The 17,243-nt window shown below is 40.7% G+C and overlaps 1 protein-coding gene across 3 annotated transcripts in view; it reads right to left on the bottom strand.

Moving 5' to 3' along the window:
* Nucleotides 1-17,243, bottom strand: part of LOC124716962 — a 238,022-nt gene that overhangs the window by 76,063 nt on the left and 144,716 nt on the right. The window contains exons 5-6 of one of the 3 annotated variants that reach the window (XR_007005686.1): nucleotides 11,271-13,251; nucleotides 8,826-9,291 (exon numbers count right to left, since the gene is read on the bottom strand). Coding sequence is in view for 2 of the 3 variants with exons in the window: in XM_047243561.1 (XP_047099517.1) it covers nucleotides 9,278-9,291; nucleotides 13,003-13,251 (263 nt within the window). In the remaining variant the exon portion in view is untranslated. Of the gene's footprint in view, nucleotides 1-8,825; nucleotides 9,292-11,270; nucleotides 13,252-17,243 lie in introns of those variants that run through there. The other 2 variants (XM_047243561.1, XM_047243560.1) reach the window with 2 other exon arrangements.

Raw genomic sequence — 17,243 nt, 5'->3', positions numbered from 1 at the left:
ACAAAGGGGATGCCACGGGAAGGGTGTCGGTTTGGGCATTGGCTGGAAGCATTACGTAGACTCATGAGGTATCACATGAGCTCACACGGAGAGCCGTGAGTCACGGTGACCATGTATAGTCACACACGAGACCCTGCAGGCTGGAGGCTGGAAGCGCCAGTGTGGAAGGAGCAGCGTGGTCTACTGCACAGTATGAAAGGCAAAGATGGTGGTGTCTGAAAAAGTGACTTTAGTTCAGATCGCCGTCCATGAGGGACATCTGTGCAGGTCAGGCCTGTGACTTGGACTTGTAGTATTCACTCTGGCTCTGCTCACATTCACACCTCCCTCCAGGGGATTTTTGGGCAATCAGGAATAATGTACTTTCCTTCAGTTTTTCTCAGATGAGCATTAAAGATTGTAATTATTCAACTCTTGCCTATTTGTTCCTATATTTCCCGTCTGAGTTCCATAACTCCTTCAAAATATTCAATTAATCTTCTCCACATTAGCTGACTCAGTCATGTCATTAAGTGTCGAGACCACTTGCCGCACAGGACACCATGTCCTCCCGTACTGCATTTGAATGAAGTCTTGTGGCAGAGAACAACAAGGCAGCTGATCTGTTCTGAATGGTGTGACAGGGCCAGTAGATGGAGTTTAAGTTTTTATTGTAGGAGCACAGAGAAAAACAAGGCATTTACTTGAATATATTTTGTATTAAATATTTTTATGAGAATAGTAAGTGGTGTGGAGTAAAATGAAAAATGAAACAGTTTCGCATTTTGAAAACAACAGTATTCATGTATGATAATTCTGTTCAGTTGCGAACATGATGTATGTCATGTGGTGTTTGACTAGAACTGAAACATGAGAAGAGATGTTATGTTCTCAGATTTAATTTTAGTCAAGATTTGAAGATCCTTTCTATGCAACAAGCTATATGTGCTCAAAAAAACAGGACAGAACAGAATGTCTCCCAAGAATATAGTTATCATTATGTCCCACTCCTTTTAATTCATATTTACTTACCTTACTATTTTACTGATGCTGTGTCCCTGGTAGATGATGTAATTATTAACTATTTGTGTATAGCATTATTGGCTAAAATCAACAGCAACTAGTAAATTTATGTTCTGAATTTCAACATTTTCTTAAAATGGTTAACCTTCAAATACACTTTTCATTAATGCTGTTTCGCAGTATGCTCTGTGCAGAGTATCCATATGACATTAAATATCATATATAATTTTTTTTGTTTCACTTTCTTTTTCCAGTGAAAGCTGTGCCCAAAATCGTACATGTAAGTGTTTTAATTGTGCCTATGTGCAACTTAACGTATCAATATCTTTTTCAATAGCACTAAAGACATAGTCAGAAACAAATACCACGGTGCTCTCACCCTTGTGAAAACCTTTCAGTTTGACCTCACTAACAGCAACTTGAGTGTCCGTTTCATTTCTTTGTTGCATTAGCCAGGAGTCAGATTCAGGGTTTAGTTCTGAGGGGGGGGGGGGGGAGACGGGAGGGGGTCAGTGGTAGGGATTGTTACTTTCTCTTCCCCCCCCCCCCCCCCCCCCCTGCCCCCTCCAAACTTGCTTTTAAAGTGTCATGTGTAGCTCTTACTTTATTAATAATAAAATGAAATACCTACATAAACTGTTTTAATATAATAATGATTGTGATGATGATTTACGTTAAAGATTACTACATTACTTTAGAATAACATCCAAGAAATTGCAATTCAGAGAAGTGCAGATTTGAAAGGCATTCTTCTGAAACTCTGAGTAGTACCAAGCCCCTCTGCAAGTATTTTGCAGGTTTTTAAGAGGGTCGGAACTGGAACTTCTTTATGGCTACTTACAAGTCACCATTCATCTTTCAAAATATTAAAAATACTGTGTACCCCATGTCTGTACCCTCCACTACACACTGTCACAGGGGAATGTTTGAGCAGTACATATGGTATGCAGTTTATTTAAGAACTGTAATAGCAACAAACACTATGTTTGTGAAAACCGGTGTGCAGACTGTGGCCATGTAAGCATAGTCATTTCCATCTACGTCTGCAAAGTGGAACGTCTTTCCCCTTCTGTCTTCCCACACACAACTTTCTGTGGTTTGGCAGTTGTAGCTGTGGACTCATGAACTGTGTCAGATTTATTGTCGGCAGGACATGCAGTCAGCCTGTGAATACGCACCTCTGCCCAGGTGGAATGTTCTCTGCAGCTGGTGAGGCCACAAGCCAATCCCCGTGGCAGGCTCTCATGCTAGCAAGTGAAATGTATCCTCTGTTAAATGTAGATTATAATTCATAGAATTTCTTGTCATTTTTGAGGCCTGCTTTTCATTCTCTTGGAGTTATGTGTGAATTTTGGAAGTTGATATGCATTGTCTGATCAAAACTACAGTATCTGGGTACCTATTGTGACATTATTATGCAGTGTGTCTACCATTCACATTTAGATGACTTGAACTCTGCTGTGTTACTTTCAATGTCTGTGGAGGAATGACAGAACCGTTAATCCTCAAGAGTCAAAAAGCAGAGAAAGTAGTGATGTCGGACACTGGGGTCTGGAATGAAACCGACATTATACTTCGTGCCAGAAGTGTTTCACTGGATATGGATTGGACCTCTGTGTAGGCTTGTCCATTTCAGGAGTGCTATTGCCCAGTGCACTGTCATACTGATAAAAGTAACAATTTTCTCTGAAGTGTTCCTCTACTGTACGCAGGACACAATGCTGTGAAATGTGTTCACATCCTTCTAAATTTAGCAATATCATAAGCATATTATAGGGACCGCGCCCCTACACTGTAACACCACCTCCTCCATACTTCACTGTTGGCATTACACATGATGACAGCTAATATTCTCCAGGCAATAGCCAAACCCCGGCTCTTGCATTGGGCTGCCAAAGGGTATAGCATGAGTCATAATTCCAAATGACTCATTTCCAGTCATTCACATTTGCTCTTTACACCACTTCAAGCATCACTTAGGCATTGACTTCACAATTTCTGCATATGAGGAGCTGTTCGACCAATGTACCCCATTATTTTTAACTCCTTACACACAGTAATTGTGCTGGATGGACTGCTGGTAGCACTTTGGAACTCAGGAGTGAGTTCTTATGCTAATATCATGACATTTTTTTTTTACAACCACCCTTCAGAATGCTCTACAGTCCCTGCCCGGCAGTAAAAGAGGTCTGCTGTTGTTCCTTTGCATTTCTACTTAGGAATCACATATCATATCACCAACAGTGTACATGAGCAGCCTTAGAAGGGTTGAAATGTCCCTTATTGATTTTTTACTCAGGTGACATCTACATCTACCTCTACATACACCACAAGCAACCGTATGGTGCATGGTAGAGCGTACCCTGTACCACATACAGGAACTAGTACATGTTCGAAGTCACTTATTTCTCCTAACCAACGCATTCTGGTGTTAATACTCACTTACTTACAACACACTGCTCCCTTCCTCCTTTTATAATGGCACGTCCACTTTACATGTCATGTAGTGGTCAATTCTGCATTATGTAGGGGTATCTGGATACTTTTGACCAGCCAGTGTCCATAAAAGTATAAATGCTTATAATAAAATATTTGTTGATGGCGTTCATGACTCCCAGGACGCTTTGTGCTCTGTCTATAAATTTGTGCTTGATTTAAGCAACAAAAAGCTGACAGGCCAATCCCTTTGCCAAATATTCTCTCATTCCGAGAGATCCTCCACCTCCGTCGATCGATGTGTTTACACCTTGACATCGACAAAAGTGAAATCAGAGCTGAATGCACCACTGGAAAGGCCCACTGGTGGAAGGACTGCAGTGTCACAATCGTGTAGACTGGTGAGTGCACCATTTCCAAAGATTTGGAGGTCAATACTCGCATGCAGCATTATGGCTCCCAACCCCCATAGCACCTGGACCACCAAAACAATCATGTTCGGCAATGTTCCCACCTCTCACCATGTGAGGGTGCATCCACAATCAGTACTCAGACTGAATCTGCTCTCATCTGAGGAGAGCACATGTCCCCACTCATTGTCGGTCCAGCCAGAGGGACACGACATAGTGGTTGTCGGGCAAAGAGACCACTCCCATGCAGTTGTCACACCACTGCTCTGCACAAGATTGTGCAGCTTGCGCTCGTGTAAAATGTGGTTGCAATTGCACTTGCTGTTTGACATGGGTTCCTTCTTGCCTGTTGCACAATATAGTGGTCACCTGCAGCTGTTGTTTATTATAGCTGACCATCTCTCCTCTTTCAGGCAGCAGTGCCTGTTATTCAGAATGCTCGCCATGCACGTGAAACAGTTCTATTAGCCATACCAAACTCCTGACCTGCAGTCGTCACACATTGTCCTCCATCAATTATTGTGGTGATTTTTGTCCCTATGAAGTTGTCTCTGTACCATGCTGTAATGGAGAACACTACCACAGTACCCTGTAACTGCTCACTGTCTTTGCCCATTCCTTTAATTTCCTTGTGTTGTGGGGCCAGCCCTGCCTGGTGCTATAGTCACACTGATCTTGTGCCATGTGACGTCCAACTTTCTGTGAATGACTGGGAGATCTTTGGCAACCAACGCCTGCACTTTCATTCATTTACACTCAGTAATTAATATGTTATGTTACTTCATCTAGCTTGCTTAAGTTTTGCAGAGCAGTGAAGTGATTCACAAAGAAGGTTTGTGTATATAATTTATAAATATTTCATACAAATTGGTTACAGTATGAAAAACTAAATCCACCACCACTCTAAAAACAATTCCATTGCCACCTAATGGTGGATGGCAGAAATCCTTTAAATCACCTATACATATTATAAATTAATGTTCCCCACCATATTTTTGTGCCAGTATGTGAAGGCTAATCTCTGGAACTATTGTAATGATTGATACATGGTGTTTACTAACATATGCACGGATTCATGTGGAAGATAGGAAAATCTACCTCAGCCACAACTGCTATGTATTTTTATTTTATTTCGCAATGACCAGTTTCGACAGAATCTTGCTGTCATCATCAGGTCCTTGGAAAATTCTTATTGAAACAAATATATGCCATCAATAAAATGAGAACAATTTCAGCTCATTGGAAATGACACCATGTTGGCTTGTTAATCACATAAAAAAGAACATATAAAATATCCATTGCACCAACTCTGTGGCCGGGATTGAAGGTGAAAATGTAGAAAGTGCAGTCATGGCCCAAGCACATCACAGGAAAAAGTGAGCCAGCAAGCAGCCTACAGCAGTGAGCCATGAAATGAATGGTCAGTAGGTGGCACATATGTGCACATATCGATACTTGACTTTCTTGCAGAAATACACTGGAGATTCAATAATTGACACTCTTACAAAATCTACATTTAAGAATTATAACACCACGGGATCCAAAATATACCACATGATGCACGGCGTATGTGACGTTCACGTAGGTAGTAACTTCAGACAAATACTGCCAGCTGTAGTGTGAACAGGTAGAACACACACTGTATGCTAATCTAGAATACTGTGATGCACACCATAGTGGTGCTCACATGAATGAAGTATTACCTCACAGACTTGAAATACATGTACAAGCAAGACCATTCCTACAAGTCAAACAACCAGATCACCAGAAAATAGTCTGAGTGACAACAATCAGCATGCTGCGTACATTGACCATTTGTGTGACAGCTAACTCTGCCATAGGCTACTTGCCCACTCAGGTTTTCCTATGATGTGCTTTTGCCATGAATGTACTCCTGAGCACACAGTTGGTGCAATGGGTATTTTACATGTCCTTTTTAATGTGGTTGACAAGCCAGTGTAGTACTGTTTCCTATGAGTCTAAACTGCTCTCATTGGTTTGGTAGCATGAATGCATATTAATAAGAATTATCTGAAGACCTGATGATGACAGCAAGATCCTGTTGAAACCGGCCATTGTGAGTAGAATAAAAATATGAAGCAATAGTGGCTGCAGAAGATTTTCCTATTCACCAGTGAGAAATTGCTTCCTAAGAATGTGTCCAATTGATCATATGGGAGATTTGTGGGCATAGTAGATAGACATAAGGCTATCAGCAGTAGTGGCAGACTGGCACAAGCTATTGCTGCCAGCAGGCTGGCACAAGCTACTGCCTACTAAGTGGCTTTATCTTGTACCAAGTGGCTTTATCTTGTACCAAGTTGGTGCTGCAGCCAGGCAGACAGAGTGTTGCGGTAGGTCACAGCTCCCATAACTGTGACGAGACGTCATTCCCGACACCAATTAAATATGAAACAGATAACATTCGTGCCTCCTGAGAACTTTCCTGCTGTGTGGTGCTTAAATCCAGTTTCCTAACACATCATTTGAATTTTAATCATAACTCTATGCAATGGCTTGTTACAAATCATTGCTATGCCAGACAAGTTGTCCAGTTCTACATACTTAGAACTACCCATGAGAAGTTGAAGTGGGTCACTAATTATAGGAATTTCCAGTGACCACTGTGTTTTAGTGGAAAATTCAAAAGGAAAACATACAAACACACTTTTTTAAACATAACTGTACTAGTAAACCAGGCAATGCCTTGCAATTGCTAAATACGTATCAGAATTGGATATAGATCCCGAAGGCCTTCTCCCCCCTTTCTCTTCCATCTCCTTCTGTCTGCTCTCTTTGTTTATCTCCTCCTCCTCATCGTCTTCGTCCTCCCCCTCCCCCTCTCTTTCTCTTTCTATCCATCACCTCCTCTCCCTATCTCTCTCCATCTCCTCCTCCCTTCTGTGTGCATCTCCTCCTTACCCCTCTGTGTGTCCACCCACACCCCTCTCTGTCCATTTCTTCTTCGTCTGCAGCTCATGGTCTAGTGACTAACATTGCTGCCCCTGGATCACGGGATCCTGGATTCGATTACCAGTTGGGTTGGGGATTTTCTCTGCCCTGGAACTGGGTATTTGTGTTGTCCTCATCATTTCGTCATCATCATTGGTGACAGTGGCTTTATTGAATTGTGAAAAAATTGGACTGTGTAAAATTTGGGACTTTATACATGCACTGATGACCATGCGGTTCAGCATCCCACAAACCAATCATCATCATCATTATCATCATCATCATTATCATCATCATCATTATCATCATCATCATTATCATCATCATCATTATCATCATCATCATTATCATCATCATCATTATCATCATCATCATCATCATCATCATTTCTTCTGCTACCCTCTCTCTGACCTGGAGGCTTGTTAATTATTATAGCCAATGAAACATTGATTGGGAATTGAAATGGCTTCAAATAAATGGGTAAATAAATTGACGTCATTGGTATAGGGCATCTGAGGGACCTTTCCAGTTGCCGGATCTGTGAACAGGTTGTATTACAAAGTTTCAGAGAATTCAGATTACTTGGTAATATTCTAATCATAAGCTGTTAACCCATAAATACAACTTTCCCGTTTTCTGCAAAACTGACTGCAAGGGAGAAAACAGAACAGCACATAGTTGTGTACCCAATATTCATTTAAAATTTTAAAACAATATGCAGCCTATATCTGTCCAAATGTTTATTAAAGTTTCACGTAAAATTAAGGGTAAATATGTCAAGAAATTTGCAAGAGTTTTGGTAACAATGTTAAACAGTGATTTGTCTTTCTATAGGAGTACAGATTATCATAAAAAGTATTTAGTAGTTGTAGTAATTATACTACTACTAACAGGAAACAACTTCAAAAATATATAAAATCTGCCACTATGAGGGCTTTATCTGAAATTATACTACAATACAGAGAACCACTGTGGCAGCTGTACCCATCATCTTAAGCGAATAACAACAATGTAACAGCAAAGTAAGGCTATCACTGTGTACCTATAATAGACAAACACCCTATATAAAAATTTTATACAATTTGATAAGAACCTTAAATGCTGCATTATAGGCTTTTAATTTGAAAATTGCTCTAAAAGCACCCACACTACAGATTCAGCTTAAGAAGTCTGTAGATTTTAAATATGCCTCTGCATTTATGCATCTTCTCCAGCATGATGCCCTGTGCATTCATACATCTTCTACAACATGGTCACTGATGCCCTGCACATACAGTATGGGGAATGGGGTGGGGGCTATGCACTGTTGTGCCATCCATGGTCTGTTTTGGCATTTTTGTCTTGCTATAAAATTATGTAGTGTTCTTTTATCCTAGCCGTTATCTCTTAAAGGGTGTCATAGTTTTTGCAGATCCACTTCAATTGGCCTGTGTCACTATTTCTAGAGGATAGGATGAAACAGCATATAAGTTTGGCACTGGCCTTATAGTAAATATGCCACCCTGGTGGAGGCCCATTTCTACAGAGGTGAAAACACTCATCCCTGTAACATCATCACAGTGCAGTCACATACACATAAAAGTTTTATGTCTTATGTCTTAAGAAGTGTGATCTTAAAAGCATTGCCCTGTTTATAGCCCAATTACTACGTCAGGTGCCAGCTACATACCTTCTGCATCTGTTTGTGGATAGGACTATCATGTTTCAAATATCTTCAAATCTTCCTTTACACTATTAGATACATACATGATCACTGTGCAGAGTGCAATTGCAGTACCAGCAAACTTTTGTTTGCTAACAAAATATCTATCAATACAAATACACATACACATGAACAATTCGATAAGTTTTTTCACTCAACAAAGATTTGATAAAAAATATTCACAAAATGCTTCATTATTGGGAAAAACCAAGTGCAATTAATAACTGGGAGCTTCCGTCTCAAAGGAAGATTTTTTTGCTTTCATTTTGCTTATTCAAACATGAGTGAGGCATTGTCAGGGCTACTCTAATTCAAACAAACACTTTTCATCCAGACAGGTTTTTATTGACTTCAAAATTTGACATTTACATTTGATAGGTAACAGAAAACATGCACACTGGCACGAATTATTAGATGCAAACTTAGCAATATTTTTCTCAAAAATATTAAAGCCATAATATTTTGCTTTTGTTTGTACTGAAAATTCTTTAAAATATAAAAAAATGCACAGAAGCAGTGATCGGATTGAAAGATCTATATGCCACATAATTTATGCGTACATGTTTTATATTTTGTGTTGGTCTTAGCTCCACATTTTTGCCCAATAAATTTGATTATTATTACTCTCAAAATTATGGTGGCTTCAAAAATGATATTAAATATGACGTAAAAAGTATATAGAAAGTCCAATCCGAACACGAAGAGTACTGTGGATTGTTTTCTGTATGTTTTTTAAAGATTTGATGCAGTTGATATCTTCCTTTTCTTATCTTTTTTAGCGGATGTGAGCTGAAACAACAGAAATGTTAGAATATTAACAGCACATCACACATAGGTAGGCAAGGTAAGAAAACGTGTACATGAATGCATTTCAAAAGTGAATGTTTGCTCTGTTTTTCAATATGTAGCCTACTGTTATCTTTTGAAAATTCCAAACAAAAAATTTAAAAATGTAAAAAAGAGAAATATTTTTAATATAATTTCTTGATAAAAAATTGGGAATAATTAAGAGCAGTAAAAATGCACTTAAAGTTTCAGCCATCTGTATTAGCTGCTGAAATTATGGCATTCATATGCATTATAACTAATTCATGCCTGTTTGTCTATCACACAGTATACGTGTTAAAAGAGTGAAACTCAAACAAACTCAAAACACAAAATCAGACACTGTGTGCTATTGCAGAGTAAACAAAAAGTGCGCATTAAATATAGGTCATTTAAATGAAACTGATAAACCAAGGCAAGACCAAAAATTAAAAAAGGTACAGAAACAATAAGTAGAACATGAAACAAATAAAAATCACAAAACAAAATAAAACACATAACAAAAACAAAACATACAAGAAATTTACAAAAACAAAACATACAAGTAGTATAATGTTTTACCTAAGATTTGAAACAGTCTATATGCTTTGGCTTCTCTAGACAACCATGTTCAATTCTGGAAAGACTATTGTAGCACAGACAGAAAGGCACTTGTGTTTCAGTAGATGTTTTGTATCACAAGAACCTCATTCCAACAGTGCAAAGAGAACACTTGTTTACACTCAGTTCCTAATGTTGCATGCAGTGTTTATCTTTGTGATGACGTAAGGAAATTTTTGCTTTCAACTATGAAAACTAAAACTGATATTGATGTAGTGAAGCAACATTCCTTTTTTCCAGTCACAGATGGAACTCAAATATTCTACAAGAGTTGTGAATTTGCAGGTTTTTGTTTTGGCAATGTCATTTAAAATGCTTGCCATTCTTCATGCTAATAGTAAAGTACTATGTACAAGAAGGAAGTGCATGTTCAGTGTATATAGCAAATTTTAACATGTAACTGAATTAATCTGAGGCCACAGTCGTGTTGTGGGACAATCCAAAGCCCCCAAAGATTGCCAGTGATATACATACTAAAAATAACGTAAAATGTTATTGATTGGCTTGAGAACATCTAGAAGGATTTCACAAACATTTATACATAGCATTGAAAGGAGTTTGCGATTCTACCTTAGCCGTCTCTTGTCTCACCTGAGATATTGTTTATTTAGTAGTATTTTTTTAACAACAGTTTAGCCATTGCTATCTGTGTATGCTTCTCTTTATGCACTGCATAACAATAAACATATTTACTTTTCTTTACAAATCATTCACATTGAGAAAACTGCTAAATGTTTCAACATTAACTCTTGGGGAATAATCTTTATTTTGCTATTTTTTCATTGAAATTGAAAATTTGTATCATGGTGTTTTCCCCAATTGTTTCGCATACAGAAATATCCCCAGTGATATTTAGTAACCATTAATTATTTTGTCTGTATTCAGACCTTTCATTACAGTTGCTTATCATTTGTTTAAGAAGCTGGTTCTTAAGGGTATGATGCACACCTATCGTTTAATCTTCTCCATGGAAGAATGCTCTGTTACTTGCATTATCTATTGAAATCTCTGTATGGCTTTTTTAAGGGATTCTAATGAGTATTGCATAGCATCTGATGAGTACAGTCTTTCCTTGGCACCTACCCTATTGTATTTTCTTCATCTAAACCTAACACTTCCCTAGAACACTAGATCATTTCTGAAAAGAAATGACTGATGTATGATTGAAAAATTTGAAGGTGGGATAGATTGAACAGCCAGGTTGCATCAAACAAAACTTCATGCATACACTCAACTGCTGTTTCCTGTCACATGCCGCACCACAGTCAACTCGTGACTGGGAGGCGAACAGGAGAAGCAAACATAAACAGAGAACATGGAAGCAGACTGTTCAACCTCCTCACCAGCTGGTGTGCGATGGCGTGTTTTCACTGGTGACCCCACGTGCTTCTGCTGGATGTGTACTATGAGAAAATGAGGTGGTGTCTGGGACCAATGCATCTATGGTGACGAGGAGGGGGTAGGGAGGATGGGAGAGGGATGTGAGAGAGGTGAGAGAAGTAACAGAGCATCAGATTAAAGTAACCTGTGATGTGGTGTGATCTACTGGAAGGCTGACATGCCATCACTTGCTCAGGTCTTCATAGCTGACATCTGTCTTGATTTGTACAAAATTTCTTCAGATTTGTTCATGATGACTTGAATTTGCTTAAAAAGTTTAGGAAGAATTCAGTTCAGCACAAATATATTTGTTACTACTAATATGTGGCATAGCAAGTATCACAGCTACATATCATCTAATGCCATTGGGCTATATGTATTATGTGGAAGTGCTGTATGTTTTCAGTTTTTTTTCTTGCTTTAGAGTGTCTGGATAAATATATCTTCATGTTAGTGTATATTTTGATGAGGACACTTCACTGTTGTCGTTATTTTGTTTATAAAGACATGTTGACTAGGAGAAAATAAAAATGTGGGAGAAGGCCTGCACAACGGAAAGTTAATTCACTTTGAGAGTCAAAAGTATAACACTGAGCCATTAGGAGACATTTTATAGTCTCCTGGACTTCTCACATGAGCTGACTTGCTAGGTTTAAAAGAGAAGTGCTTTACTTGACAGCAGATTATGCTCTGCAATCTTGTGTTAGTGCCGGATCAGAATTGTGTCGTAAGCTAAAAGCCAAACTTAGCTATGTCATCTCTCATGTAATAATTGCAAATATAGAGCTATCCAGGTTGTGTTATGTATTCTACAGTGCAGTTTCCAATCAGCATAGCTTTTGGTTAGTATCAAACTTGTTAATTAAGGGAGAATAGTGTACTTGGTACCATCTACTATGAAGGACAACAGTTGGATAATATATCGATTGAGCATAAAAAGAAGGAAGGAGACCAGCTATGGTTTAACACTCTTTCAGCAATGACGTTATCAGAGATGGAGCACAGGTGACTGAGGAATCATGGGGAAAGAAATCAGCTATGTGTTTTCCAAGTTTAGGTGGCCATATGAGGATCTGGACCACTGCCTTACCGAGTGCAAATCCAGTGTCTTAGCACTTAACTTGGTTTAAGCACATGAATCTGATGCAGTGGTTTATCACTGGCACTGTCACTTTATGATTAGGGAATCTGTTTGCTGAACATAATCACAGCCTGGGAACTGGAACAATTCACTCAGAACAAAAGGTGTGATACAGTCAGAGAAGCTATCCTGCTGTTCCACAACAACACTTGCTAACATGCCATTCAGCACACAACAGATGTCCTTCACACATTATGCTTTGAGGTGTTTGACTGATACCGCTTTAGTCTCGGACGAGAAAAAATCCCTGTCTGGCCACCAGTTGCACACTGAATGAACTGATTAGATAGATTCAGGGTCAGCATATTATGAAGGTGATTTACAAGTGCTTGATTTGGATCCAGTTTGAGAACAGTGAAGTGTGCTCATGTGTGTGTTTGTGTGTGTGTGTGTGTGTGTTTGTGTGTGTGTGTGTGTGTGTGTGTGTGTGTGTGTGTTGTGTGTGTGTGTTTTAGAGAGAATCTGTGCTTAGAGGACGGAATGCGCACGCCGCTCGATATGGCTCGAAACGGTGACCTCGACTATCTCAGGGCTGGCCAGGCGTAAGCGCTCACCGAAGGGCCGGATGGGGTGCTTGTACCACAGGTAGGTCCTCTTGACGGGGGACAGGTAGCTGTCACGCAGGTAGAAGGGCGTCTTGGGCCAGAGCCAGTTGTAGGGCGACTCGTAGGGCCGCAGGTGTGGGTAGTCCCACCACCAGGGGTCTCGCGTGATGCGGGACAGTGGCAGTGTCGTCAGCGGCTCGAACAGCTCAGACAGGGGTCGCCGCACCAGGCTGCCGCCCCGGCTGTAGATCGGCTGGCCTGCAACAAGACAAGTACTTAACGGTGAGGTGTGCACGAATGTCAGATAACGATAATAAACTGAGTACCCAAAAGTCACTGGAAGGGGTGTCCCATTTGAAGATGTGCTGTGTACATCATGTAAATATTGTGGGTATGGCCGGACATTTATGTATCTGAGCAGTCTGCTATAGACAGGTGTGTAGTAGTAAAAATACTGCACGGTGCAAGTCTTTCAGTTGGACACCAGGTCAGCGACCTGTGTGTCCCTGAGCAGATGCCATACGGCATCCATCAAAGCACTAACCGGGCCTGACGTTTAACTTCACTGATCAGATGGAAATTTGCGTTTCCAATGCAGCGAGGCTGTTGGCGTCACAGGTGTATAGTGACCATTGCAGCACAGCACGGTGTAACTGACTGTGAACAAGGGATGATAAGCAATGTAAGACACACAGCATATCACAGATTACACAAGAATTTTGGTTTTCATTGTGAGCAGTGTCTGGAGGGGATCTCCTACCTTTTCTTCTCCCTAACGTTTATCTCACCTAGTTTGGGTTCATTATGTCAGAATTTTGGGAATTTTATTTTATTATGAGTACTTAACTCTGTGGTGAGATGACCTACCTGGTGCCACTTTTGTTGAGGTAACCTAAGCTTTGTTCTATGAGTTATCTTATTTTAACTGTTTGTGTAACATGTTCCTGGACGCAGAAATTGGGGACCACACACAGGCTGGCCAGTGTACCAGTCCACGGTCGTTAATGCTCTGCAGACTCGATTTGTCTTGCAGGCTAGTGCGCTGCATGTTATGCTATACAAGCAGGCCAAGATGGATTTCCTTCATCTACGTCTATGAGGTGCACTACAAAAGTAATGATGCAGATTTTTTAATCTACTAGTTTTTATTTTTTTTCCAACATAAATATTGCCCCCTTGAAAGTAATTCCATTTGGCAGCTATACACTGGCGGAATCATTATCACCAGTCTTGAAGGCTTCGAGTAGTAGGTCACATTCTTTTAAATGTTGTGCAGAGTCTCAAAATGACGTCTTTTTAAGACTTTTTCCAATTCAGGGAAAAGAAAAAAATCGCAAGGACTCAGATCAGGTGAATAAGGGGCACGTGAAAGAACTGGAATGCCTTTTGAGGTAAAAAATTCCGAGAAGGAAGTGGTTGTGTGACATGGGGCGTTATCATGATGCAGCATCCGCATGTCTGCAATGTACGGGCTCCCTCGATTCGCCCTTTTCCTGAGCCTTTCGCAGACATATTTGTAAAACACTTCGTTGACAATTTGTCGTGGAAGAACAGTCTGATCACGCACTCGTTCGACGTTTTCGTCGGTTTTTGAAATTGAAGATGTCACTGAGCGAGGTTTGTTTACAATGTGTTCTCGGCCTTCCAAAAAATGATCTGTGCCAGCGAAATGATGTGACTTGGTAAGGAATGTTCCCCACACACGAGTGTTTCAACTTTTCAAAGGTCACCCTCGTGCATTCCACGAGTTTAAAACAAAACTGGATGGCATAACGTTGCTCTGAATTTCGCTCTTCCATTTTTGTAACATACAACAAAAACACAACTTCGCTGATGGTGCTCTGAAAAATCACGTGATGGGTGTACGGAACCGAAAATCGGGCTGAGCATCTGGAAGGGATGAACACAACAGTCTACACAAGTAGAACAACACAGTGTTGCCAGATCTCTTACAGTGTTGGTAGTATCATTACCTTTGTCATACGCCTTGTAAGCTCTCCAAACCAATCTAAGGTACACAGAAGAAGATACTTATCACTGTACCATGTATGGAGATAGTCATTAAGTTTTAATTGTCACTTCGGAAAAAAAATTGCATAAATTACTTTTTATTTGTAGTCACGTTTATACAGTCCTGATACACACTGAAATGAACGACGCCACAGTACAATAGAACGCTGGTGGAGGGTCCAAAACAAAATGGCGCGGCCTATTGGTGAATTGGCGTATAGTGCGTTAAGTGGTTTTCTACATTTGAAGGGGAACAACGCAGTAACAATAGATGCCGAGTTGGTGGAAGTGTAAGGCAATAAAGCACCACCCTATGACACAGTTGTTAGGTCACGCAGACATTTCCATTCTGAATGACGCAGAACGAAGTGGCGTGTCGTATCTCTGTGAAGAAATGTCAATCGTAACAGGGTAGACGCACTGAAGACGGGCGCATCACTATCTGGGTGGTAGTGTAAGAAGTTAAAATCAATCATCAATCAGTTTCCAACACCTTGCACGACATTCTGAACGCGATAAAAGGTCGCCACCCGCTGGGTTTCGCGACTGCCGACACATATTCAAAACGCCCACCGAACCGAGGCGATAGCGCAAATGTTGCAGCCGCGTCAGGAACAATCGAGATGACTTCCTTAGCCGCCTAATGACAATGGATGTGGCTGAATGTATCACAATAACCTCGATATAAAGAAGCAAAGCAAGCAGTGAAAATATCTGGATTTACCACTACTGATAAAAGTGCAGACCTCCTGTGCATGGCCGAGCGGTTCTAGGCGCTACAGTCTGGAACCACGCGGCCGCTGCGCTCGCAGGTTCGAATCCTGCCTCGGGGATGGATGTGTGTGATGTCCTTAGGTTAGTTAGGTTTAAGTAGTTCTACGTTCTAGGGGACTGATGACCTCAGAAGTTAAGTCCCATAGTGCTCAGAGCCATTTGAACCTCCTGTGCACTCCAGTGCCATCACTGGGGGATTTGTTGTAGTAGCCACTTTTCTAAGCAGCTGGTTGCTTCCTCGGGTGTAGTTGGAGGTGCTGATGAGTCATTTTTGGAACTACCACAATATGGTGCTAATACACTATGTGATCAAAAGTATCCGAACACCTGGCTGAAAATGATGTTACTGTCATGTAACCACTCCACCACAGGCTGCGCATTATGAAAAGGTGCTCAGTAGTGTTGAAAGATGTAGTCGCCATCCCCGAATTGCTCTTCAAGAGTGGGAAGCAAGAAGGTGCTTAAAACATAAATATAAATATAGACCTGTGCTGTGATAGTGCCACGGAAAACAACAATGAGTGTAAGCCCCCTCCATGAAAAACACGGCCACACCCTGACACCACCGCCCCCAAATTTTACTGTTGGCACTACACATGCTGGCAGATGACGTTCACAAGGCATTCGCCATACCCACACCCTGCCATCGGATCGCCACATTGTGCACCGTTATTCGTCACTGCACACAATGTTATTCCATTGCTGAATCGTCCAATGTTTACACTTCTTACACCAAGGGAGGTGTCGTTTGCCATTTATCGGTGTGATATGTGGCTTATCAGCAGCCGCTTGACCATGAAATCAAAGTTTTCTCACCTCCCGCCTAACTGTCATAGTACTTGCTGTGTATCCTGATGCTGTTTGTAATTCCTGTGTGATGGTCTGGATAGATGTCTCCCTATTACACATTTCGACCCTCTTCAACTGTCGACAGGCTTTTGTAATTCAACAAACGAGGTTGGCCTGTATACTTTTGTGCTGTACATGTCCACTTCAATATCACATGAAACAGTGGACCAAGGGATGTTTAGTAGTGTGGAAATCTAGCGTACAGATGTAGGACACAAGTGACACCCAATCACCTGACAACATTTGTAGTCCGTGAGTTCTGCAGTGCCCTACGTTGTCTAATGACTACTGAGGTCGCTGATATGGAGTTCCTGGCAGTAGGTGGCAGCACAATGCACCTAGCATGAAAAACGTATGTTTCGGGGGTATCCATATACTTTTGATCACATAGTGTATATTATGCTGTTAAAGACCAAATTGTCATAGGAGCATTATTACCAAAATCTCTTGATGGGGTTAGAGTGGCTGTCAATACGAAGCGTCATGGGAAGTTGTATGAGGCTGCGTATTTTTCGACGACAATGTCCCATGACACAGTCACACATGCTGCTTCTTTGGGTTATAAAATTTTGCCTCGAACTCATATTCTTCTAACATGGCAGCCAGTGACTTCTTCC

Source organism: Schistocerca piceifrons, chromosome 9, assembly GCF_021461385.2.
Source record: "Schistocerca piceifrons isolate TAMUIC-IGC-003096 chromosome 9, iqSchPice1.1, whole genome shotgun sequence".
Classification (NCBI taxonomy): domain Eukaryota; kingdom Metazoa; phylum Arthropoda; class Insecta; order Orthoptera; family Acrididae; genus Schistocerca; species Schistocerca piceifrons.
Note: the sequence above shows the minus strand (reverse complement) of the source record. Positions and strands in the feature narration are given on the sequence as shown.